This window comes from Arachis hypogaea, chromosome 11, assembly GCF_003086295.3.
Source record: "Arachis hypogaea cultivar Tifrunner chromosome 11, arahy.Tifrunner.gnm2.J5K5, whole genome shotgun sequence".
In the NCBI taxonomy this organism is placed as follows: Eukaryota; Viridiplantae; Streptophyta; class Magnoliopsida; order Fabales; family Fabaceae; genus Arachis; species Arachis hypogaea.
In genome coordinates this window covers 47068981-47094167 of record NC_092046.1, presented here as the reverse complement: position 1 = coordinate 47094167, position 25187 = coordinate 47068981, and the positions used below count along the sequence as shown (strand labels likewise).

The following is a 25187-nucleotide window of genomic DNA, read 5'->3' as shown; positions in this document are numbered from 1 at the left end:
AATCACGTATGACATTCATAGAGGTGAAAAGCTTAAGAAGGAACCAGTCCGTTCATAAGAAGAAGCTATGAATCCAACATTTTCAAAAGAACAACAATGGCATAAACTATGTAGTATGCTAAACCAAACTCAATTCAAAATAAGTTAAGTAAAGCTTATCAAACGAAACTCAACCGGAATGAAAGCGAAAAATTCTTTCTTTCCAGTATTTCAGAAAATATCCAAATACACAATCAAATAAAGATGTCCATTGGAACTATAGTAAAATTACTAGAAGGTCAAAATTTACTTTTAAAATAAGTACAATTGCGTAAACCAGTAAAAGTACAGGCAAAGTATTAGAAAGAAATAGTTGTTAAACTGTATAAATAATTTCAAAGTCTCATATATAGAAAAGCATATATCTAATCAACAGCAATTTATAAAATCTCAAAATTGGCTGTGATCACTGTCAAGTAAGAGAAAAACTGAATCAACAATTTCTCAAAGAATGGACTCAGAATCCGGAGTTAAAAGTCACAGCACATTAAGACAGGTTCAAGGCCATATCAAAGAATACTTGAATCAAGAAGAACTCAAACAGAGGAAGATAGATGCAACAAAGATCTTAAACCAGCATATGCACTTAAGGTCAAACAAGAATACATATGGATAGAGGAATAGAGTGAAGACATCAAATTACTCTTCAAAAGGTCTAGCAAATAAGAACTTCAAGTTAGGATATGAAAGAACATGTCAACTCGAACAGAATTCAAGACACACAACTGAATAGCCTCGAGAAGTAGTTTCCAACTTTTCCAAAACCCGCGATTCGCTTTACTCAAAACTAGGATTTCATCTATGATAACCCATCAGTGCTTTCATATACATATTTCACTAGTATTAAGCCGGCCAAACTTAATATCAGGAATTATGCAACGCAAGACTAACAGCGTTAATCAATAGACCGTCATGTGCGTAAAGCTCTAATTCTCGTCTTTCGACAAGACCTAATGCATGACAAACACTCAGAGTATGCAACTGAAGCATAGTCGGTCCATTCCTCAGGCTCTACAGGAAGAACTGCTCTGATACCATAATGTAACACCCTAACTACCAAAGCTCACGCTTCCGGCTGCGCGCCTTTGATAGCTCGGACATTACGACGACTTTTACATTATTTAGTACTAAAATATGAGCCTGTTTAAAACATTAACCGCAATACCGCTCCCAAAAATTCTTTCGTTCAATAACGTACATCCATAAATACCATACAACTTACAAAACTCATAAAGAGTACATCCATATATACATATATATATATATATATATATATATATATATATATATATATATTTACAAGCATTAACCAATACAATCCCTATCCCTCTCACAAAATATATCAAGATAAAGGCGAGGGTACAATAAATAATCTATATCAATACAGAACATATCAATAACTAAATAAACTCTTCGTAGCTTCTGCGCCCATATCCTGAAAGGGGAAAAATGTAAGGGGGGTGAGAACATCATCCTCGAAAGGGTTCTCAGTAGAGGGTTTTTGGGAATTACTATAATAGGATACGTGAAGATAACCGCATCAGTGATTAATAACCGTCTTTTGCCTCTTTTTAAAAACAACAGTTTCCAATAAAAGTAAAGTCGGAAATCCTTTCTAAAAGAGGAACCGTTCAATTCTCAAAAACTCAAAAGCCTTTCAAAACGGTTTATCTATACTGAACAAAATAGCCTTTCATATTTTATTCCAAACCAGAAACACAAAACCGAAATCAACCATCGGTTCATCTCATTCCAACCACGGCCCTAGGCCCAAACAATCCAACCATCAACCAATCACCACAGTCCAACAGAGTCCCAGATGCAAACACAGATAGGAAGTTCAAGCACAAACAAACAGTTATTACAAGTAGAACAGTTAGCAATTAATCACATAGGCAAACCAAGTATAATATGCACACCCAACCAATGTCACACAAATGCATATGATGCATGCCTGTCCCTAATGGCTGATGATATCATCTGTCGGTTATAGAGCCAACCCGACAAGTCCTGGTAGCTAACCATTGGACTGTCCCTCTGTCGTGCATCCCCAACTCGAGTTATACTCATCATAAACTTGATCATAATCATGATCCATATCCATCACCCTCACTGGTGAATATTTATCCATCACCATCACTGGTGAATATTTATCCATCACCATCACTGGTGAATATTTATGGGGGCGAGCTCATCCGGGCCTTTCACAGTGCCCGGCCACACTTACGACATAGGGTCAACAGAGTATCAAGTCTCGACCTGGAGCACGTGGTGGCTAGCCACTGCTACTACCCAGGGAAACTCGTATCTCAGATAGTGGAAGTGCAACATTCACATTTATCAATGATTCAGCATAAACATGCATTCAATCTCATCCATGGATCAACATCCATCTCAGCCATCCGGCTCACGGTTCAGTCCAGAACCAGCCAATATTCATATCATACACAGCCATTCCGGCTCACGGTTCAATCCAAAACCAACCAATATGTATAATCATACACAGCCATTCCGGCTCACAACAAAACAGCACTTCCACCATTCAACATCATTAAATTCATAAAGTCGGCATTTAAGCCATAAATCATTTCCTCAATTCATTTCACTTTGAAATCGAGTTTTAACTCTTTTCAGCCTTGGCTTTAAAGATCTCATTTCTCAAATCATTTTAGGCTCATAAGCCACTTTTACTCAAGGTAAATTTCCCTTTGAAAACAATGCCACTCTCGGCATCCTCTTTCCAAACTTCCATAACCATGGCAAGTTAAAGATTCTTTTTGGAGACACTCAAAATCATCCATTCAACAATGGGATTTTATAACAAAGTTTCTCGGCAGAGTCCCAAGTCTTTAGGGGAGAATAACATATCTCATTTCGCCAAAATCATTTAAAATCATTAAAACATTGGCTTTCTGATTTGAGTAAGAAAATAGGATCTAAGCCAAACCGAGTCACGTAATCTTTACTTCTTTCAAAACCATTCCCTTTACTTAAACAAAAACCGGCTTCAATTCCATAATTAAATCTGAAGCGTTTCAAACTGATAAGAGAATCATTTTTGTTGTGTTAAACTAGAGTTCAAAAGATACTTTGAATCTTATTTAAAACGTCAAAATAATGAGGCTCATCAATCGAAATCCAATTCCTTTTAAAATCACGAAAACTCTCCCAAGGGACAATCTTTGTGTTTAACAGAGAAAAACATAAACCCGTTTTACCTTTTAAAACAGCCTCAAAGCAAAATTCTCTTTCAAATGACTTGTACCCAAAGACATACTGTTCTTCTTGGAAAATAAGGATAAATCATGATTCTCTTTTCAATAATTCTTTCAAAGCATAACTTCATTGCTTTCTTAATTGCTCTAAGTAAAGGTAATAAAGAAGCCATAATTTCACAATCCTCAAAATAGATAGGAAAGGCATTAAACTCAAAATTCCCCAATTAACATTTCAAATAAGGACTCGGATTCTATAGAAATTTCGGCAGCACCTCCCCTAAAACTTGGACTTTTGCCACCCGTTTCGGGTCCCAACTAAACCGTTTCTCATTCCTTTTCAACAGCTCAAAACCAGAAATCAATTCAAAAGCAAGCTAAATCCAACAGTCGCCTCAGTGGCATATCTCAAGGAAGCCATTTCAAAAATCAACTCAATATCAACCGATTTAACTCATTTCCAAAGCTTTAAAGAATCGGTTCAGCAATAAATCATTTATCAAAACCAAATCAATTAAAGCAACACAGGCTGAATTTCAAGAGTATTCTATCTTCCACATCATCAAAATAATTGACTCAATTCAAACCAATCCTCAACGGATTAAACTCATTTCAAATCTTTAAAGAATCAATTTCAAACATTACATTTCACAAGCCACACAACAATTCGGCCAAACCAACATCCATAATCATTCGAGTCAATCAAATAATACATAAGGCAGATACAATCACCAAATACACAATATCTCACATCAGTACCCATATGTAATAATTCCAACAATAAACTATAGTTTTTGGAAAGCGCCCCTACCTCAAAACGCAAATTCCATAACTCAAACGCGTCACCGAGTCCTTTCCGCATCGACCCGAAATCAACAATCAAAATCCCGGCTACCAAAACCTCAGCTCCAAACCGTTTTCTCAGCAACCACAACGACTCTAATCACAATATATAATAACCGATATTAACTCTGATAACAACAAATGCTACAACTCCTCAACGCATAATAGAGCAGTAACTGGAGGCCTTTCAGATCGAAACGCTTACCGAACCGAAGGAACAGCTGAACCGAAACAACGGCGGTCTCTGAACCGGTTCGGCGGCAGCCCCAGGAGCCATCCTAGGCGGCAACGGTGATCAGACTCCGGCGACTGAAATCAATATACAGTGATTGTAACGTTTCCGGAAACTCAAGAGAAACGAAACCCAATACTTAAAACCTTACCGGCAGGATTCTCCGGTGACGGCAGAAACAGCCAGAGGCTTCGGCGGCGGTCCCAGAAGTCACGGAACCACTCCCGGCGGCCGGAGTCACAGAGATGCAGCTCCCTTCTCCGGCAGCGACACCTGCGGCGGCATGAATCCCTTTTTGACGGTGGCAGCTCCGGCGAAGGCAGCGCCGGCGACACAAACGGCGGCTGGACGCGGTGGTTGGACTCCCAACCCAGCCTCAGATCTCTCTCGCCTGTTCTGCTCCCGAACTCTCTTCTTCTGGCTCTGCCATACATGACAGCGGCTGACCCTGTGGCGAGGACGACGGCGGCTTCCAGACACGGCGTCTTCTCCCCTCCGGCCATGGCTCGCATCTCCTCCCTCTCCAGGTCGCGATTCGAACGGCGACGGCAAGGAGGATTCGACGGCGAAAGGCTGGCGAAGTCGGCGGCGCTGTGTCTCCCCCTCACCCGCGAGCTCGACGTTGGCTCCAAGGTGGACTAGCGGCGGCACGGGCAACAGCGCGGCTTATAGGTGACAGCGACGCGGTGAGTTCCCCTCTGCGCGACGCTGACAGCGGTGACAGACCATGGCAGGGACGAGCTTCACGGTGGCAGGGCGAGCAAGACTGGTGACGACGCGGCGGCACGACGCGGTGGGCTTCCCGCCTCCTCTCATCAGCCACAACTCAGCCTCTCACTCTCTGCTCTGTTTCCGTTGGAGGGTTCTGCGTGTGTGTTTGCTGCTGTTAGGTTAGGTGAGGAGGAAACCGGGTCGGGTACGGGTTACTGGGTTAGGGTTTCATTTTGAAAATTAGGGTTAAGGGCATTAGGGTAATTCCACATAAAATTGGAAATAATATAGTAATTGAAACCCAAATTAAATCCAACACTAATTATGTATAGAAAATACTATTTGCTCATCAATTTCATAAATTATTTTTCATAAAATGCCCAAATCAAAATAATTAGAAATAATATAATTAAACCCCTTTATTTTTCCAAAGTAGCAGTATTAATATTTAAAATATTACTTATCTAGTCCAAATCATATAAAATCCTTATTATTTCGCAACTACCAACTTTATAATATAATTATAGAAAATAATCCAATAATTATCAAATTGGATAATAAATCATAACTTGTCTCAAATTCAATAAATCACAATCTGCCTTAATTATCTTTAATAAAATAATTTCTGAAATTAAGGCTATAAATAACTATATAATTTTGAGACTTGATCATAATAAGACTTTTCAAAGGTTCTACATCACACACTGCTCTATAAATTCGATTATTGAAGTTACCTCAACCTTTTGTCAATCTCTACAATGGCTTATCTCCTGCAACTTCTCCTTCTCAGCCTAACAGTCCTAATGTCCTCGCAATCTCCGTGCTCCATCCCTTCAGCAGTAGCTTCCATAGCAGCAGTAGAGAAAATCAACCATATCACCTCACTTGCGTCCACAAGATGCCCTTTGGCTCCTATCCACACTGAATAATTGATATTAAGGTGATCAGTCTTAATATCTCAAGTCTAGTGCTTCGAATCTCCAAAGGTAATGCTCATGAGCTTTTATGCTATACATGTCAAGCAGACATCCTAAATAGCATATGCACACAGCCACAATATGCTCAGAAGCATAGTCAGTCCATCCCTCAGGCTCTACAGGAACAAACTACTCTGATACCATAATGTAACACTCTACCACACAGAATTCTACGCTCGATTCATAAAGCAGAGGTGGCGAGGTATTATGACCTCTAAAAATAAAATATATACATAATAATAGTTGAAAAGAATTTTGTAACGAGGAGCCTTTGAAAGAAAGTTTAAAACAAAGAGCGCAATGCTCATGTAAACGAAAAACTTGCATATGAAGAAATGTAATATATATATATGAATAATAAAAAGGGAGTGTCAAAAGATACAAATATTCAAGATCTAGGCTAAACCTGCGAAGCCAAGGTTGGCAGGAGAATATTTACATAAATATACATAACCTAAAATATTCCAAAACAGATAAAACAACAACCTGTTTCTCCACATCGACCTCTAAGAGGGACAAAATAAAGTTAAACATACAGAGGAGAATCTAAATACAGAATAATAAACATATAAGCTCAAAATATAGAGTCCCAAGATATAACACTTTGCTTGCAGAAAGAACTCCAGACGCTTATCGAGGTGCCTCTCGACTTGCATCTGAAAACAACAACATATATATGGTATGAGAATCAGAGGTTCTCAGCATGGTATCAGTGCCCACATAACTAATATATAAGGTCCTAGGAAAGCCGAAGGCAATCCTAGAACTTCCGACAAAAGATTCAAACTTAAAACTAATCTTTAGAACCATAAATAATCCATAAACAAAGTGGGGTAGTTAAGGGTTCAAAACTCTAACTCAACCTAACTTGATTCTTTAGCTTCTCGCCTTCCTCCATTCCTCCAGAACTCCATAGCACAGACAATCAAAATACAGAAAAAGCAGATATAAGTAGAATACAATTATAGCAGGTAGAAAATTTAGCATAATAATCACATAGGAAAGCTCAATTAATGCAAAATCAAATAAGACACACAAATACTTATGATGCATGCCTGTCCTATGGCTGATGATATCATTTGTCAGTTATATAGCCAACCCTACCCATCTTGGTAGCTAACCATGGATAGAAACACCAATTGCAGAGCAAGTGGGTTTGAGCTACAACCCACTTGCTACTACCCGCTTAACCCAGAGTGAGTGGAAGAACCACTACTACCACTACTACTCAGGCGGGTGTTTAAAAGCTCAACTTGGAGCAAGTGGAATAATCCACTACTGCTGCTACTACCCAGGCGTCACAATCAATAACCTGGAGTAAGCGGGATGAACCACAATCCTTGCTACTACCCAGGTATCACAAACATACATTCATTCATTCTTAATCAATTACCATTATTATCACATCTCAGACACTGACCCGGAGCAAGGGGACGAACCACAATCCTTGCTACTACCCAGGTATCACAAACAAGAATTTATCCCATCTCAGTTCAATCATTAATCATCGTATTATTATACATCATGAATTTACCACAACTCACAGCATATATAACATTACAGTACTTCTTTATTCAACATCATCTACTTTACCTCTTTCTTCATCAAGTTATCTTCTTCACAACCCTAATCATACTTCACTTACCCAAAAATCCACCTATCAAGCTAAAAAAATAATTTTCAAGAGTTTTGGAAAAACCTAGAATAATGATCCATAGTGTAGAAATAATGAATTTTATTCAAAATAGTAGTTTTGGAGGGTAACAGGCTTATCAAGAATTCAATTAATGGAAAACAAGATATTTGGAAAAATAGTGCAGTGTGCACACTCCACTCAATCTTTTAAAAGCGTGCGTATGCACAAGGGTATGTGATGAGCGGATAATTTATACGCTTTTTGGCATTGTTTTTAGTATGTTTTTAGTAGGATCTAGTTACTTTTAGGGATGTTTTCATTAGTTTTTATGTTAAATTCACATTTCTGGACTTTACTATGAGTTTGTGTGTTTTTCTGTGATTTCAGGTATTTTCTGGCTGAAATTGAGGGACTTAAGCAAAAATCAGATTCAGAGGTTGAAGAAGGACTGCTGATGCTGTTGGATTCTGACCTCCCTGCACTCAAAGTGGATTTTTTGGAGTTACAGAAATCGAAATGGCGCGCTTCCAATTGCGTTGGAAAGAAGACATCCAAGGCTTTCCAGCAATATATAATAGTCCATACTTTGGCCAAGAATAGATGACGTAAACTGGCATTCAACGCCAACTTTCTACCCAAATCTGGCGTCCAGCGCCAGAAAAGGAGCCAAAACCAGAGTTGAACGCCCAAACTGGCACAAAAGCTGGCGTTCAACTCCAAGAAGGACCTCTACACGTGCAACACTTAAGCTCAGCCCAAGCACACACCAAGTGGGCCCCGGAAGTGGATTTATGCATCAATTACTTACTTCTGTAAACCCTAGTAACTAGTTTATTATAAATAGGACCTTTTACTATTGTATTAGGTATCTTTTGATCAGTTGTATGCTATCCTAGATCAGAGGGGCTGGCCATCTCGGCCATGCCTAGACTCTCACTTATGTATTTTCAAATGGTAGAGTTTCTACACTCCATAGATTAAGGTGTGGAGCTCTGCTGTTCCTCAAAGATTAATGCAAAGTACTACTGTTTTCTATTCAATTCATCTTATTTCGCTTCTAAGATATCCATTCGCACCCAAGAACGTGATGAAGGTGATGATTATGTGTGACGCTCATCACCATTCTCCCCTATGAACACGTGCCTGACAAACACTTCCGTTCTACATGAAATAAGCTAGAATGAATATCTCTTAGATCTCCTAACCAGAATCTTCGTGGCGTATGCTAGAATGATGGCAGCATTCAAGAGAATCTGGAAGGTCTAAACCTTGTCTGTGGTATTCCGAGTAGGATTCAATGATTGAATGACTGTGACGAGCTTCAAACTCGCGATTGCTGGGCGTTAGTGACAGACGCAAAAGGAGGGTGAATCCTATTCCAGCATGATCGAGAACCGACAGATGATTAGCCGTGCTGTGACAGAGCATGTGAGCAAATTTTTCACTGAGAGGAGGGGATGTAGCCACTGACAATGGTGATGCCCTTGCATAAAGCCAGCCATGGAAAGGAGTAAGACTGATTGGATGAAGATAGCAGGAAAGCAGAGGTTTAGAGGAACGAAAAGCATCTCCATTCGCTTATCTGAAATTCCTACCAATGATTTACATAAGTACCTCTATCCCTATTCTATTATTTATTATTCGAAAACATCATTATCAATTTATATCTACCTAACTGAGATTTGCAAGGTGACCATAGCTTGCTTCATACCGACAATCTCCGTGGGATTCGACCCTTACTCACGTAAGGTATTACTTGGACGACCCAGTGCACTTGCTGGTTAGTTGTATCGAAGTTGTGAACCATGGTATTGGCACCATGTTCTTGGCACCATTGCCAGGGAAAGAAAGAGCCATGAATTTTACATAATCAAAGTGTAATCACGATTGCACGTACCAAGTTGCTCACGTTGCGAGGGATTGTTTGAGCCTGGATATCACAATTTCGTGCACCAAGTTTTTGGCGCCGTTGCCGGGGATCGCTCGAGTATGGACAACTGACGGTTCATTTTGTTGCTCAGATTAGGTAATTTTCCTTTTATTTTATTTTCAAAAAAATTTTTTCAAAAATATTTCTAAAATTTTCTCATCTGTTTTCGAATATAATAAAAAAAAAATGTTTTCAAAAATTTTTTAGATTCAAAATTTTTAAGAATGAATTCTAGTGTTTCATGAAGCATGTTGAAGCCTGGCTGGCTGTAAAGCCATGTCTAATTCCTTTGGGAATGAGTATGTCGGGCGTGTCATGTCTGAATTACATGCTGAAGCTTGGCTGGCCATTGGCCATGTCTAGTGTTTTGGACCGGAGCTTTCATTGAAAGCTTGGCTGGCTAGTGAGCCATGTCTAATTCCTGGACTGAAGCTTTAGACTAAGAATGCAAGATTCCTGGAATTCATGTTAAAAATTTTGGAATCCTTATTTTTTCTTTTTTCAATTAATTTTCGAAAAAAAAATATATACAAAAAAAAATTAGAAAATCATAAAAATCAAAAATATTTTTCTGTTTCTTGTTTGAGTCTTGAGTCATATCATAAGTTTGGTGTCAATTGCATGTGCATCTTGCATTTTTCGAAAATATCATGCATTCATAGTGTTCTTCATGATATTCAAGTTGTTCTTGGTAAGTCTTCTTGTTTGATCTTGATGTTTTCATGTTTTGTGTCTTTTCTTGTTTTACATGTGCATTTTTCATTTCTTAGAGTCTAAACATGAAAGATTTCTAAGTTTGGTGTCTTACATGTTTTCTTTGCATTAAAAATTTTTCAAAAATGTGTTCTTGATGTTTATCATGATCTTCATAATGTTCTTGGTGTTCATTTTGACATTCATAGCATTATTGCATGCATTCATTGTTTTGATCTAAAAATTTCATGCATTGCATAATTTTCATATTTTTTTATAAAAATTTCAAAAATAAAAAAAATATCTTTTCCTTTTTCTCTCATCAAATTCGAAAATTTGGATTGACTTTTTCAAAAGTTTTTAAAATCAAGTTGTTTCTCATGAGTCAAATCAAATTTTCAATTTGAAAATCTTATCTTTTTCAAAATCTTTTTCAAAAATAAAATCTTTTTCAAAATTCTTAGTTATTTTCGAAAATTTCAAAAATATTTTTCAAAAATCTTTTTCTTCTTTTTATACCAAATTTTCGAAAATAACAATAACAATTAATGTTTTGATTCAAAAATTTCAAGTTTGTTACTTGCTTGTTAAGAAAGATTCAAACTTTGAGTTCTAGAATCATATCTTGTGATTTCTTATGAATCAAGTCATTAATTGTGATTTTAAAAATCAAATCTTTTTCAAAAACAATTTCAATCATATCTTTTCAAAAATATCTTCTTATCTTTTTCAAAAAATTTGATTTCAAAATATCTTCTCTAACTTCCTAACTTCTTATCTTTTCAAAATTTGTTTCAACTAACTAACTAACTTTTTGTTTTTTTTTTAACTTTTTCAAAACTACCTAACTAACTCTCTCTCTCTCATTTTCGAAAATATCTTCCCCCTTTTTTAAAATTTATTTTTTATTTATTAATTATTTTAATTTTTAAATCTTAATTTTCGAAAATTACTAACATTTTTCAAAAACTATTTTCAAAAAATCACTAACTCTTTTTCAAAAAAATCATTTTCGAAAATTCCTTCTTTCTCACCTTATTCTATTTATTTATTCATCTACTAACATCTCATCTCACATCTCTGCCATCCTCACAGTTGTGTTTCTTCCATTATATTACATTCTTTATCTCCCCCTCTTCTTCTACTCACATAGGGATCCCTATACTGTGGTATAAAGGATCTCTATTATTATTATTATTATTATTCTGTGCCCTCTTCTTTGTCATATGAGCAGGAGCAAGGACAAGAACATTCTTGTTGAAGCAGATCCAGAACCTGAAAGGACTCTGAAGAGAAAATTAAAAGAAGCTAAAATACAACAATCCAGAGATAACCTTTCAGAAATTTTCGAACAGGAAGAGGAAATGGCAGCAGAAAATAATAATAATGTAAGGAAGATGCTTGGTGACTTTACTGCACCTAATTCTAATTTACATGGAAGAAGCATCTCCATTCCTGCCATTGGAGCAAACAACTTTGAGCTGAAACCTCAATTAGTTTCTCTGATGCAGCAGAACTGCAAGTTTCATGGACTTCCATCTGAAGATCCTTTTCAGTTCTTAACTGAATTCTTGCAGATATGTGATACTGTTAAGACTAATGGAGTAGATCCTGAAGTCTACAGGCTCATGCTTTTCCCTTTTGCTGTAAGAGACAGAGCTAGATTATGGTTGGACTCTCAACCCAAAGACAGCCTGAACTCTTGGGATAAGCTGGTTACGGCTTTCTTAGCCAAGTACTTTCCTCCTCAAAAGCTGAGCAAGCTTAGAGCTGATGTTCAAACCTTCAGACAGAAAGAAGGTGAATCCCTCTATGAAGCTTGGAAAAGATACAAACAGTTGACCAAAAAGTGTCCTTCTGACATGCTTTCAGAATGGACCATCCTGGATATATTCTATGATGGTTTATCTGAGCTATCAAAGATGTCACTGGACACTTCTACAGGTGGATCCATTCACCTAAAGAAAACGCCTGCAGAAGCTCAAGAACTCATTGACATGGTTGCTAATAACCAGTTCATGTACACTTCTGAAAGGAATCCTGTGAGTAATGGGACGCCTATGAAGAAGGGAGTTCTTGAAGTTGATACTCTGAATGCCATATTGGCTCAGAATAAATTATTGACTCAGCAAGTCAATATGATCTCTCAGAGTCTGCATGGAATGCAAGCTGCATCCAACAGTACTCAAGAGGCTTCTTATGAAGAAGAAGCTTATGATCCTGAGAACCCTGCAATAGCAGAGGTGAATTACTTAGGTGAACCTTATGGAAACACCTATAACTCATCATGGAGAAATCATCCAAATTTCTCATGGAAGGATCAAAAGCCTCAACAAGGCTTTAATAATGGTGGAAGAAACAGGTTTAACAATAATAAACCTTTTCCATCATCCACTCAGCAACAGACAGAGAACTCTGAACAAAACACTTCTAATTTGGCAGACTTAGTCTCTGATCTGTCTAAGGCCACTGTAAGTTTCATGAACGAAACAAGATCTTCCATTAGAAATCTGGAAGCACAAGTGGGCCAGCTGAGTAAAAGGATCACTGAAATCCCTCCTAGTACTCTCCCAAGCAATACAGAAGAGAATCCAAAAGGAGAGTGCAAGGCCATTGACATAAGCACCATGGCCGAACCTGTGAGGAGAGGAGAGGACGTGAATCCCAAGGAGGAAGACCTCCTGGGACATCCAGTGATCAATAAGGAGCTTCCCTCTGAGGAACCAAAGGACTCTGAGGCTCATCTAGAGACTATAGAGATTCCATTAAACCTCCTTATGCCCTTCATGAGCTCTGATGAGTATTCCTCTTCTGAAGAGAATGAGGATGTTACTGAAGAGCAAATTGCCAAGTTTCTTGGTACAATCATGAAGCTGAATGCCAAATTATTTGGCATTGATACTTGGGAAGTTGAACCTCCCTTGTTCATCAATGAACTAAGTGATCTGGATCAACTGACATTGCCTCAAAAGAGACAGGATCCTGGAAAGTTCATAATACCCTGTACCATAGGCACCATGATCTTTAAGGCTCTATGTGACCTTGGTTCAGGAATAAACCTCATGCCCCTCTCTGTAATAGAGAAACTGGGAATCTATAGGGTGCAAGCTGCTAAAATCTCATTAGAGATGGCAGACAGTTCAAGAAAACAGGCTTATGGACAAGTAGAGGACGTGTTAGTAAAGGTTGAAGGCCTTTACATCCCTGCTGATTTCATAGTCCTGGATACTGGAAAGGAAGAGTATGAATCCATCATCCTAGGAAGACCCTTCCTTGCCACAGCAAGAGCTGTGATTGATGTTGACAGAGGTGAAATAGTCCTTCAATGGAATGAGAACTCCCTTGTGTTCAAAACTCAAGGATCTCCCTCTGCAACCATGGAGAGGAAGCAGAAAAAGCTTCTCTCAAAGCAGAGTCAACCAGAGCCCCCACAGTCAAACTCTAAGTTTGGTGTTGGGAGGCCACAACCAAACTCTAAGTTTGGTGTTGAACTCCCATATCCAAACTCTAAGTTTGGTGTTGGAGAGTCTCAACAAAGCTCTGCACATCTGTGAGGCTCCATGAGAGCCCACTGTCAAGCTATTGACATTAAAGAAGCGCTTGTTGGGAGGCAACCCAATTTTTATTTATCTAACTATATTTTTCTTAGTTATATGTCTTTGTAGGTTCATGATCATGTGGCGTCACAAAATAAATATAAAAATTAAAAACGAAATCAAAAACAGCAGAAGAAAAATCACACCCTGGAGGAGCATCTGTCTGGCGTTCAGCGCCAGAACAGAGCATGGTTCTGGCGCTAAACGCCCAAAATGGGCAGCTTCTGGGCGCTGAACGCCAGAACAGGCATGGTTCTGGCGTTCAACGCCAGAAATGGCACACAAATGGGCGTTGAACGCCCAAAATGGCCACCAACCTGGCGCTGAACGCCCAGAGTTGGGTGCAAAGGCATTTTTACATGCCTAAGGGGTGCAGGGATGTAAATCCTTGAACACCTCAGGATCTGTGAACCCCACAGGATCTACTCAGGATCTGTGGACCCCACAGGATCCACTCAGGATCTGTGGACCCCACAGGATCCCCACCTACCTCCACTCACCTCTTCTCACCACTCTCTTTCACACAACCCCATAAACACTCTTCCCCAAAAACCCTTCACCAATCACCTCAATCTCTCTTCCCCATCACCTCTTCACCACTCACATCCATCCACTCTTCCCCATAAACCTACCTCATAAACTCCACCTACCTTCAAAATTCAAAACCAATTTCCCACCCAAACCCACCCATATGGCCGAAACCTTTCCCCCCTCCCTTCCCTATATAAAGACCTCCATTCTTCATCAAATTCACACAACACACCCCTCTACACTCCTCTTGGCCGAAACCACATCTCCCTCTCCCTCTCCATATTTCTTCTTCTTCTTCTTCTATTCTTTTGTTTATTGCTCGAGGGCGAGCAATATTCTAAGTTTGGTGTGGTAAAAGCATAAGCTTTTTGTTTTTCCATTACCATTGATGGCACCTAAGACCGGAGAATCCTCTAGAAAGGGGAAGGGGAAGATAAAAGATTCCATCTCCGAGTCATGGGAGATGGAAAGGTTCATCTCCAAAGCCCATCAAGACCACTTCTATGATGTTGTGGCCAAGAAAGGTGATCCCCGAGGTCCCTTTCAAACTCAAAAGAAATGAGTATCCGGAGATCCGACATGAAATTCAAAGAAGAGGTTGGGAAGTTCTAACAAATCCCATCCAACAAGTCGGCATCCTAATGGTTCAAGAGTTCTATGCTAATGCATGGATCACCAAGAACCATGATCAAAGTAAGAACCCGGATCCAAAGAACTATGTTACAATGGTTCGGGGGAAATACTTAGATTTTAGTCCAGAGAATGTGAAGTTGGCGTTTAACTTGCCCATGATGCAAGGAGATGAACGCCCCTACACTAGAAGGGTCGACTTTAATCAAAGGTTGGACCAAGTCCTTATGGACATATGTGTAGAAGGAGCTCAATGGAAGATTGACTCCAAAGGCAAGCCGGTTCAACTAAGAAGATTGGACCTCAAGCCTGTAGCTAGAGGATGGTTGGAGTTCATTCAATGCTCAATCATTCCCACTAGCAACCGGTCTGAAGTTACTATAGACCGGGCCATCATGATCCATAGCATCATGATTGGAGAAGAGGTGGAAGTTCATGAGATTATACCTCAAGAACTCTACAAGGTGGCTGACAAGTCCTCCACCATGGCAAGGTTAGCCTTTCCTCACCTCATTTGCCACCTATGCAATTCAGTTGGGATTGACATAGAGGGAGATATCCTCATTAAAGAGGACAAGCCCATCACTAAGAAGAAGATGGAGCAAGTAAGAGAGCCCATTCATGGAGCTCAAGAGGCGCAAGAAGCTCATTACCATGAGATTCCGGAGATACCTCAAATGCACTTTCCTCCACAAAATTATTGGGAGCAAATCAACACCTCCCTAGGAGAATTGAGTTCCAATATGGGACAACTAAGGGTGGAACATCAAGAGCACTCCATCATGCTCCATGAAATAAGAGAAGATCAAAAAGCAATGAGGGAGGAGCAACAAAGACAAGGAAGAGACATAGAAGAGCTCAAGGACATCATTGGTTCCTCAAGAAGGAAACGCCACCATCACTAAGGTGGATTCATTCCTTGTTCTTATTTCTTCTGTTTTTCGTTTTCTATGTTATGTGCTTATCTATGTTTGTGTCTTCATTACATGATCATTAGTAGTTAGTAACTTTGTCTTAAAGTTATGAATGTCCTATGAATCCATCACCTCTCTTAAATAAAAACTGTTTTAATTCAAAAGAACAAGAAGTACATGAGTTTCGAATTTATCCTTGAACTTAGCTTAATTATATTGATGTGGTGACAATGCTTCTTGTTTTCTGAATGAATGCTTGAACAGTGCATATGTCTTTTGAAGTTGTTGTTTAAGAATGTTAAATATGTTGGCTCTTGAAAGAATGATGACTAGGAGACATGTTATTTGATAATCTGAAAAATCATAAAAAAAATGATTCTTGAAGCAAGAAAAAGCAGCAAAGAACAAAGCTTGCAAAAAAAAAAAAACAGAAAAAAAATAGGCGAAAAAAAAAATAGAAAGAAAAAGAAAAAGCAAGCAGAAAAAGCCAAAAGCTCTTAAAACCAAGAGGCAAGAGCAAAAAGCCAATAACCCTTAAAACCAAAAGGCAAGGGTAAATAAAAAGGATCCCAAGGCTTTGAGCATCAGTGGATAGGAGGGCCTAAAGGAATAAAATCCTGGTCTAAGCGGCTAAACCAAGCTGTCCCTAACCATGTGCTTGTGGCGTGTAGGTGTCAAGTGAAAATTTGAGACTGAGCGGTTAAAGTCAAGGTCCAAAGCAAAAAAAAAAAGAGTGAGCTTAAGAACCCTGGACACCTCTAATTGGGGACTTTAGCAAAGCTGAGTCACAATCTGAAAAGGTTCACCCAATTATGTGTCTGTGGCATTTATGTATCCGGTGGTAATACTGGAAAACAAAGTGCTTAGGGCCACGACCAAGACTCATAAAGAAGCTGTGTTCAAGAATCATCATACTGAACTAGGAGAGTCAATAACACTATTCGAAATCTGAAGTTCCTATAGATGCCAATCATTCTGAACCTCAATGGATAAAGTGAGATGCCAAAACTATTCAAGAGGCAAAAAGCTATAAGTCCCGCTCATATGATTGAAGCTATGTTTCATTGATAGTTTGGAATTTGTAGTATATTCTCTTCTTTTTATCCTATTTGATTTTCAGTTGCTTGGGGACAAGCAACAATTTAAGTTTGGTGTTGTGATGAGTGGATAATTTATACGCTTTTTGGCATTGTTTTTAGTATGTTTTTAGTAGGATCTAGTTACTTTTAGGGATGTTTTCATTAGTTTTTATGTTAAATTCACATTTCTGGACTTTACTATGAGTTTGTGTGTTTTTCTGTGATTTCAGGTATTTTCTGGCTGAAATTGAGGGACTTGAGCAAAAATCAGATTCAGAGGTTGAAGAAGGACTGCTGATGCTGTTGGATTCTGACCTCCCTGCACTCAAAGTGGATTTTCTGGAACTACAGAACTCGAAATGGCGCGCTTTCAATTGCGTTGGAAAGTAGACATCTAGGGCTTTCCAGAAATATATAATAGTCCATACTTTGAAAAAGAATAGACGACGTAAACTGGCGTTCAACGCCAGCTTTCTATCCAAATCTGGCGTCCAACGCCAGAAAAGGAGCCAAAACCAGAGTTAAACGCCCAAACTGGCACAAAAGCTGGCGTTCAACTCCAAGAAGGACCTCTATACGTGCAACACTTAAGCTCAGCCCAAGCACACACCAAGTGGGCCCCGGAAGTGGATTTATGCATCAATTACTTACTTCTGTAAACCCTAGTAACTAGTTTATTATAAATAGGACCTTTTACTATTGTATTAGGTATCTTTTGATCAGTTGTATGCTATCTTAGATCAGAGGGGCTGGCCATCTTGGCCATGCCTAGACTCTCACTTATGTATTTTCAAACGGTAGAGTTTATACACTCCATAGATTAAGGTGTGGAGCTCTGCTGTTCCTCAAAGATTAATGCAAAGTACTACTGTTTTCTATTCAATTCATCTTATTTCGCTTCTAAGATATCCATTCGCACCCAAGAACGTGATGAAGGTGATGATTATGTGTGACGCTCATCACCATTCTCCCCTATGAACACGTGCCTGACAAACACTTCCGTTCTACATGAAATAAGCTAAAATGAATATCTCTTAGATCTCCTGACCAGAATCTTCGTGGCGTAAGCTAGAATGATGGAAGCATTCAAGAGAATCCGGAAGGTCTAAACCTTGTCTGTGGTATTCCGAGTAGGATTCAATGATTGAATGACTGTGACGAGCTTCAAACTCGCGATTGCTGGGCGTTAGTGACAGACGCAAAAGGAGGGTGAATCCTATTCCAGCATGATCGAGAACCGACAGATGATTAGCCGTGCTGTGACAGAGCATGTGAGCATATTTTTCACTGAGAGGAGGGGATGTAGCCACTGACAATGGTGATGCCCTTGTATAAAGCCAGCCATGGAAAGGAGTAAGACTGATTGGATGAAGATAGCAAGAAAGCAGAGGTTCAGAGGAACGAAAAGCATCTCCATTCGCTTATCTGAAATTCCTACCAATGATTTACATAAGTACCTCTATCCCTATTCTATTATTTATTATTCGAAAACATCATTATCAATTTATATCTGCCTAACTGAGATTTGCAAGGTGACCATAGCTTGCTTCATACCGACAATCTCCGTGGGATTCGACCCTTACTCACGTAAGGTATTACTTGGACGACCCAGTGCACTTGCTGGTTAGTTGTATCAAAGTTGTGAACCATGGTATTGGCACCATGTTCTTGGCGCCATTGCCAGGGAAAGAAAGAGCCATGAATTTTACATAATCAAAGTGTAATCACGATTGCACGTACCAAGTTGCTCACGTTGCCAGGGATTGTTTGAGCCTGGATATCACAATTTTGTGCACCAGTATGCTTACACAAGCAACAGTAAGCCTTCCTATGTGTGTGCGTACGCACCGTACTGTGTGTGCGCATACTTGCCAAATTCCCAGGGTGTGCGTGCGCATGAGCCAAACCTCACACTCCGGCCGGTGCGTGCGCACACGCACAGGTACTTTTAAAATTCTGCAACTCAACAAAAATCAGTTTTCTGCACTTGTTTTCCGACGTCCATAACTTTCTCTACAAAATTCTATTTTCCTCAAATTTTATACCGTTTTAAAGCTATTGAAAATATCTTTAATTTGAAATAGACTTCATTCAAATCCAGAATTCGAGGCTGAAGTTCATTAAAATCACATTTTTACCAAAAGCTAACTTCTCAATTTTTCCCAAACTTTTCCAATCCAAAACCTTTTTAACTTACCCAACCTTACCACAACAACACCAAACCAGCCAATCCATACCTCCAACATACTAAAGCACTCCAGAATGCTCTAAATTCACAATTATAATCAATTCACACAATAATTCATATCCAAACAACATCATACATAATCATCAACTCCTATACGTATATACATATATACATCATCCAACACCACAAACTTGCATTATCCACCACCATCACTTTTTCTCATGCCATTAATGATCTACCCGACTATTTCTACAATAATTTGACACAATATACACATCAATACATGATTCAACCTATCCTAAGTTATCTAGCCTAAGTTTTCACGATACATTATATTTTAGTTACGAGAAACCGAAACTATACCTTGGTCAATTCCTCGTTAAACTTGGAACATCACAATTTTTCATTGTTCCACAAAACCCAAGCTTCCAAAATACACACCAATTAGAGGACTCATCTACCACAGCCCAAATTCCAGCTTTCTGACACCTCCAATTCCATCAACAAGCCTCAAATAACCCACAACTCAATCTAATACCAATAAACATCACTAAGTCAATATAGATTTCATTATATCACAGATTTCACGAGAGTTTAGGAGTTCTTACCTTTTTCAAGCATCAATGGAGCAAAACCCAATAATTTTCTGAAGTTAGTTCAAGCCTATAACATCAAAGAATAAAAAATCTCAACACCCGTACATTGAATTTTCGAAATTGGGGGAAGGAAATTCAAAACTGAAAATGTAACCTCTTTACTAAATTACTTAGTGGGCTTTGTATAGAATCCCAAGATGAACGTGTGGCCGATGACGGCTCATCAATCGGAGCTCCGAATCAAAAGTTATGTGGATTTGAAGTTAAGCCAAGGTTTGGTGTTTGCTTTTGTTCTTCCCCCCTTCCCTTGTATTTTTAGAGTGTTTCCCCTCTTGTTTGGGGAAGGAATAGCTGAGCTCTTCATTTAATTGGTGATTGTGTTCAGCCTTGGGCCCAATACAGGCCTGGTTCGCCCGATTCGTCCTGTTCGGCTCAATCTTGGGTTAAATTCTTTAAAATTAGTGTCAAAATAATTAGCTCTATCTAATTAAACTATAAAATTAAATTTTCTAATTTCTTAAATTAATAATTAATTTATTGGCTAATCAGTTACTAATTTTGTGGGTTTTACACACCACCTCTGTTTTACAACTTAAGTGTAAAGCTCTGTGTGGTAGGTGTTACATTATGGTATCAGAGTAATTTGTTCATGTAGAGCCTGAGAGACGGACTGACTATGCTTCTGTGCATTCTCTGTGTGTGTGTTTATGTGCTATTAGGATATCTAACTGATATATGTGGCATAAACGTTCATGAGCATACATTTAGGACTTGAAGCACTGACTTGTGATATTGAGACTCATCAACTTGATATCACTTGTTTGGTGTGTATAGGAACTAGATGTCGACTCACAGACGCGGTCACAGGAGAGGCAAAGGTAGATTAGGCAATGTAAACTCTAAAACGGCAGGGAATAACTCTGTAGACTATATGGCTACCTTGGAAAACATGGTCACGGCTATGCAGGTGACAACCAAAGCACTGGAAAATCAAATGAATAACGGGAACAATGGAAACAACGGAGAAGTGGGGCCAATGACTCTCGCCTCCTTTCTGAAAGTTTATCCTCCGACCTTTAGGGCGACCTCAAACCCCACTAAAGCGGATAATTGGATCCAGGCTATGGAATGGGCACTACAGGCTCAGCAGGTCCCCGAGAAGCAGTGGGTTGAGTTTGGGACCTATCAGCTATATGTTGAGGCCTAGTACTAGTGGCAGGGAACATGACGTATCCTGCAACCAGATGGTGCTGTGGTACTGTGGAAAGTGTTCCGAATGAAGTTCTATAGAAAATACTTTCCCAGTTCAGTCAGGAATGCCAAGGAGCTTGAGTTGCTGCAGTTAAAATAAGGCCAGATGACTGTTATTGAGTACACTAACAAGTTCGAAGAATTATACCAATTTTCTCGAATCTGTCAAGGTGCTCCTAAGGATTTTACTGAATGAAAGTGTATCAAATACGAGGGAGGCCTTCGGAGTGATATTCTCAACTCCATTGCATCGATGGAGATCAGAGTCTTTTCCGAGCTTGTAAACAAAAGCCGAGTGGCGGAGGAGTGTGTGAGGAAGGCAGCATTAGAGAAGGGAAGTCTGAGGATGCCTTTTCAGAGGGCTCATGAAAGGAACTTTGTACCAAGGGGCAGAAACTTTAAGCGTGGAGGTTTTATTCCACAATACAATCAGGGTCAAAGCAACTTCAGAAGGCCGAATAACAATGCTAATCAAGGAAGAATGTATGGAAGGCAACTACAGCAGGACTTGAGTTGTCAGAGGTGCGGGAAGTATCACTCTGGAGTCCCATGCAGAGTAGGATTGGGAGTGTATTTCTTTTGTGGACAACCCGGGAACTTGGCCTGGAATTGTCCAGATAATAAGAAGTATGAGACCGGTAGAGTACAGCAGCTAGGGAGAGTGTTCACCACTTCTGCAGCAGGTGCCAAGGGATCCAAGACCTTGATCAGAGGTAACTGTAAAGTAGCTGGTAAACTTTTAAGTGCTTTATTTTATTCTGGAGCGACACATTCATTCATAGCATTTGAAAAGGCTAATGAGTTAGGATTAAAAATGGTAGTGTTAGGTTATGATTTAAAGGTGCATAATGCTACTTCTTAAGCCGTTGTGACTAGGTTAGGATGTCCACAAGTCCTATTCCAATTTAAACAACATGATTTCATTCATGATCTTATTTATTTGTTGATGACTGGTCTGGATCTCATTTTGGGACTGGATTGGTTGTCTAGAAATCATGTCTTGCTTGACTGTTCTAAGTCAATGTACTTTATTCTGGAATGATCAAAAAGGCCAATTGTGGTGAATAGCTACTATTTAAACTCCATGATAGTAAACTGTTATGGATATGAATGTCAGGATGTTAGAGATAAGGGTTAGAGATGAGGACATTCCGAAAACTGCTTTCGAAATACAATACGATCACTATGAATACACGGTAATGTCTTCCAGGTTAACCAATGCCTTGACAGTATTTATGGACTACATTAATCGAATCTTCCATCCGTTTCTGGATAAGTTTGTAGTCGTCTTCATTGATGACATTCTCATTTACTCCAAAACTGGAGAAGAACATGCGGATCACTTGCGGACTGTGTTACAAATCTTGAAGGAGAGAAAGTTGTACGTTAAATTATCTAAATGCAAGTTTTGGAAGAGTAAGGTGAAGTTTCTTAGTCATGTGGTAAGTCAACAAAGGATTGTTGTAGATCCTGCTAAGGTTGAGGCAGTAATGGACCGGGGGCAACCAACTTCTGTGATGGAGATTAGAAGTTTTCTTGATTTAGCGGATTATTACCGAAGGTTCATCAAAGGGTTTTCACAACTCACTTTGCCTTTAACTAGGCTAACCAGAAAGGACGCACCATTTGTTTGGACTCCTGAGTGCAAGGAAAGTTTTCAAGTGTTAAGGTAAAGGTTGACCGCTGCACCTGTGTTAGTGTTGCCTGAGCCGAGTGAACCGTTTGAGATATAGTATGATGCATCATTGAAGGGTCTGGGGTGCATGCTGATGCAGCACCGTAATGTCGTGGCATACGCCTCACGGTAGTTAAGGCCACACAAGACAAATTATCTGACTCGCGACTTAGAGCTTGCTGCCGTTGTGTTTGCTCTAAGTGTTTGGAGGCATTACCTCTATGGCGTCAAGTTTCAACTTTTCTCGGATCACAAGAGCTTGAAGTACCTCTTTGAACAGAAAGAATTGAATATGCGTCAAAGGAGGTGGATGGAGCTTCTAAAGGACTATGACTTCGAGTTGAATTATCACCCTGGGAAAGCAAATGTTGTGGCGGAAGCTTTGAGCCGAAAATCCCTATATACTGCTTGGATGATGATACAAGAGGAGGAATTGCTAAAGGCATTCGAGAGTATAAAATTGGGGGTTGGAGAGGAGTCTGGTACTCTATGTCTAAGCCAATTGAAAATTTTAAGTGAGTTCAAATCTAAGATAAAAAAAGGCTCAACGAGATGAAAAAGAATTACAGAAGGTGTGGTCGGAAATTAAGCAAGGGAAGCGATGGAGAGTGTCATGGGATGATGACAGGATATGGAGATTCAAGGGTAGGATCTGTGTGCTGGATGTTGGAACCTTAAGGCAGGATATCTTGAAAGAGGTGCACAAAAGCGGATTCTCTATTCATCTAGGGAGCACTAAGATGTACCAAGATCTGAAAGTAATGTTCTGGTGGCCGGGAATGAAGAACGACGTAGCATTGTATGTATCTAAGTGTCTGACTTGTCAGAAAGTCAAGATTGAACATCAGAAACCATCAAGAACCCTTCAGCCCTTAGAAATTCCGCAATGGAAATGGGAGAGTATTGCGATGGACTTCGTGTCGGGCTTACCTAGAACTCGAGCTGGTTATGACGCTGTTTGGGTGATTGTTGATCGACTGACAAAGTCGGCTCACTTTCTTCGCATTCGAATGAGTTGTACATTGGAAGAGTTGGAATGTTTGTATATTAAAGAGATTGTAAGGTTGCATGGCGTGCCTTCCACCATTATATTTGACAGGGAGCCTCGGTTCACATCAAGGTTCTGGGGAGCCTTCTAGCGGGCATTCGGGACTCAGTTGAGTTTAAGTACTGCGTATTAGCCTCAAATAGATGGTCAGTCGGAGAGAACGATTCAAATTCTAGAGGATATACTGAGGACTTGTGTTTTGGACCAGCCGACGAGCTGGGACCGATATATGCCGCTAGTGGAGTTTGCATATAACAATAGCTACCATGCGAGCATCAGAATGGCTCCGTATGAGGCTATGTATAGGAGGAAGTGTCAGTCTCTGCTATACTGGTATGAGGCTGGAAAGAAAAGCTTGTTAGGACCCGAAATGATAGCTGAAACCACTGAGCAGATAAAGAAAATCCGAAGCCGAATGCTTATCGCTCAGAGTCTTCAAAAGAGCTATGCTGATCAAAGGCGGAAGCCTTAAAAATTTGAAGAAGGAGTGGGTAGAGCAATCAAGACGAAGAAACTGAATCCCCGTTACATCGATCCATTTGAAATTTTGAAGAGGATTGGGCCAGTAGCCTATAGGATTGCCTTGCCGCCACATCTTTTAAACATGCACGATGTATTTCACGTGTCGCAGCTTCAGAAGTATACTCCCAATGCGAGTCATGTTCTGGAACTAGAATCGGTTCAAGTAAGAGAAGATCTGATATTTCCAGTAATTCCGGTCAAGATTGATGATGACACCAGCATCAGACGATTGCACGAAAAGGAAGTATCATTGGTGAAAGTAGCTTAGAGTCGGGCCGGTATCGAAAAACATACTTGAGAACTCGAATCGATTATGCGGAAGGACTACCCGCACTTTTTTTCACGTAACTAAATCTGACTTTTGAGAACAAAATTCTTTATTAGGTGGATAGGATGTAAACCCCGTAAAATTAGCGAATAATTAATCAATAAATTAATTTTTAATAAAAAAATTAGAAATGGAAATTTTATGGTTTAATAAGATAGAGCTAATTAAAATAAGAATTTTGACACTAATTTCAAAGAATTTGGCTCAAGATTGGACCGAACGAGCCGAACCAGACAAACCAGACCCGTATTAGGCCCAAGGCCCAATCCAACCCAGTCACACTTAATCAAACACATCCTTCCCTTTCCCCTTCATCCTCATTCACGTTGGAAACATTTTGGAAAGGGGGAAGAACATGTAACAATTCCAAACCCTCACTCACATAATCAAATTGCCATAACTTTTCACTCCGAGCTCCGACGCCGCACCGTTTGTGGCCACGCGTCCGCAGTGATGAGATCTTCAAAGCCCAGTGTATAATTTGGTAAGCAACCTTCATTCTCATTCTCAACCTCAGTTTCCCCAAATTTTCGAAATTGAATAGAGTGGGTGT

The 25187-nt window shown here is 39.5% G+C and overlaps 1 protein-coding gene and 1 non-coding gene across 2 annotated transcripts; both read right to left on the bottom strand.

The window, feature by feature from the left end:
* Window positions 1–1458: 1458 nt before the first annotated feature.
* LOC112723878 (uncharacterized) lies at window positions 1459–5020 on the bottom strand. Its single transcript, XM_025775253.3, has 4 exons — window positions 4481–5020; window positions 4303–4406; window positions 4066–4193; window positions 1459–1474 (listed from the first exon to the last, which is right to left on the bottom strand). Exons 1-2 carry the CDS (start codon window positions 4839–4841, stop codon window positions 4393–4395), a joined length of 375 nt encoding a protein of 124 aa, XP_025631038.1. The 5' UTR covers window positions 4842–5020; the 3' UTR covers window positions 1459–1474; window positions 4066–4193; window positions 4303–4392.
* A 7016-nt stretch (window positions 5021–12036) lies between these two features.
* Window positions 12037–12144, bottom strand: LOC112725487 (small nucleolar RNA R71). Its single transcript, XR_003164592.1, has one exon. It is a non-coding gene; the product is annotated as a small nucleolar RNA R71 (small nucleolar RNA).
* Between the last annotated feature and the right edge of the window lie 13043 nt (window positions 12145–25187).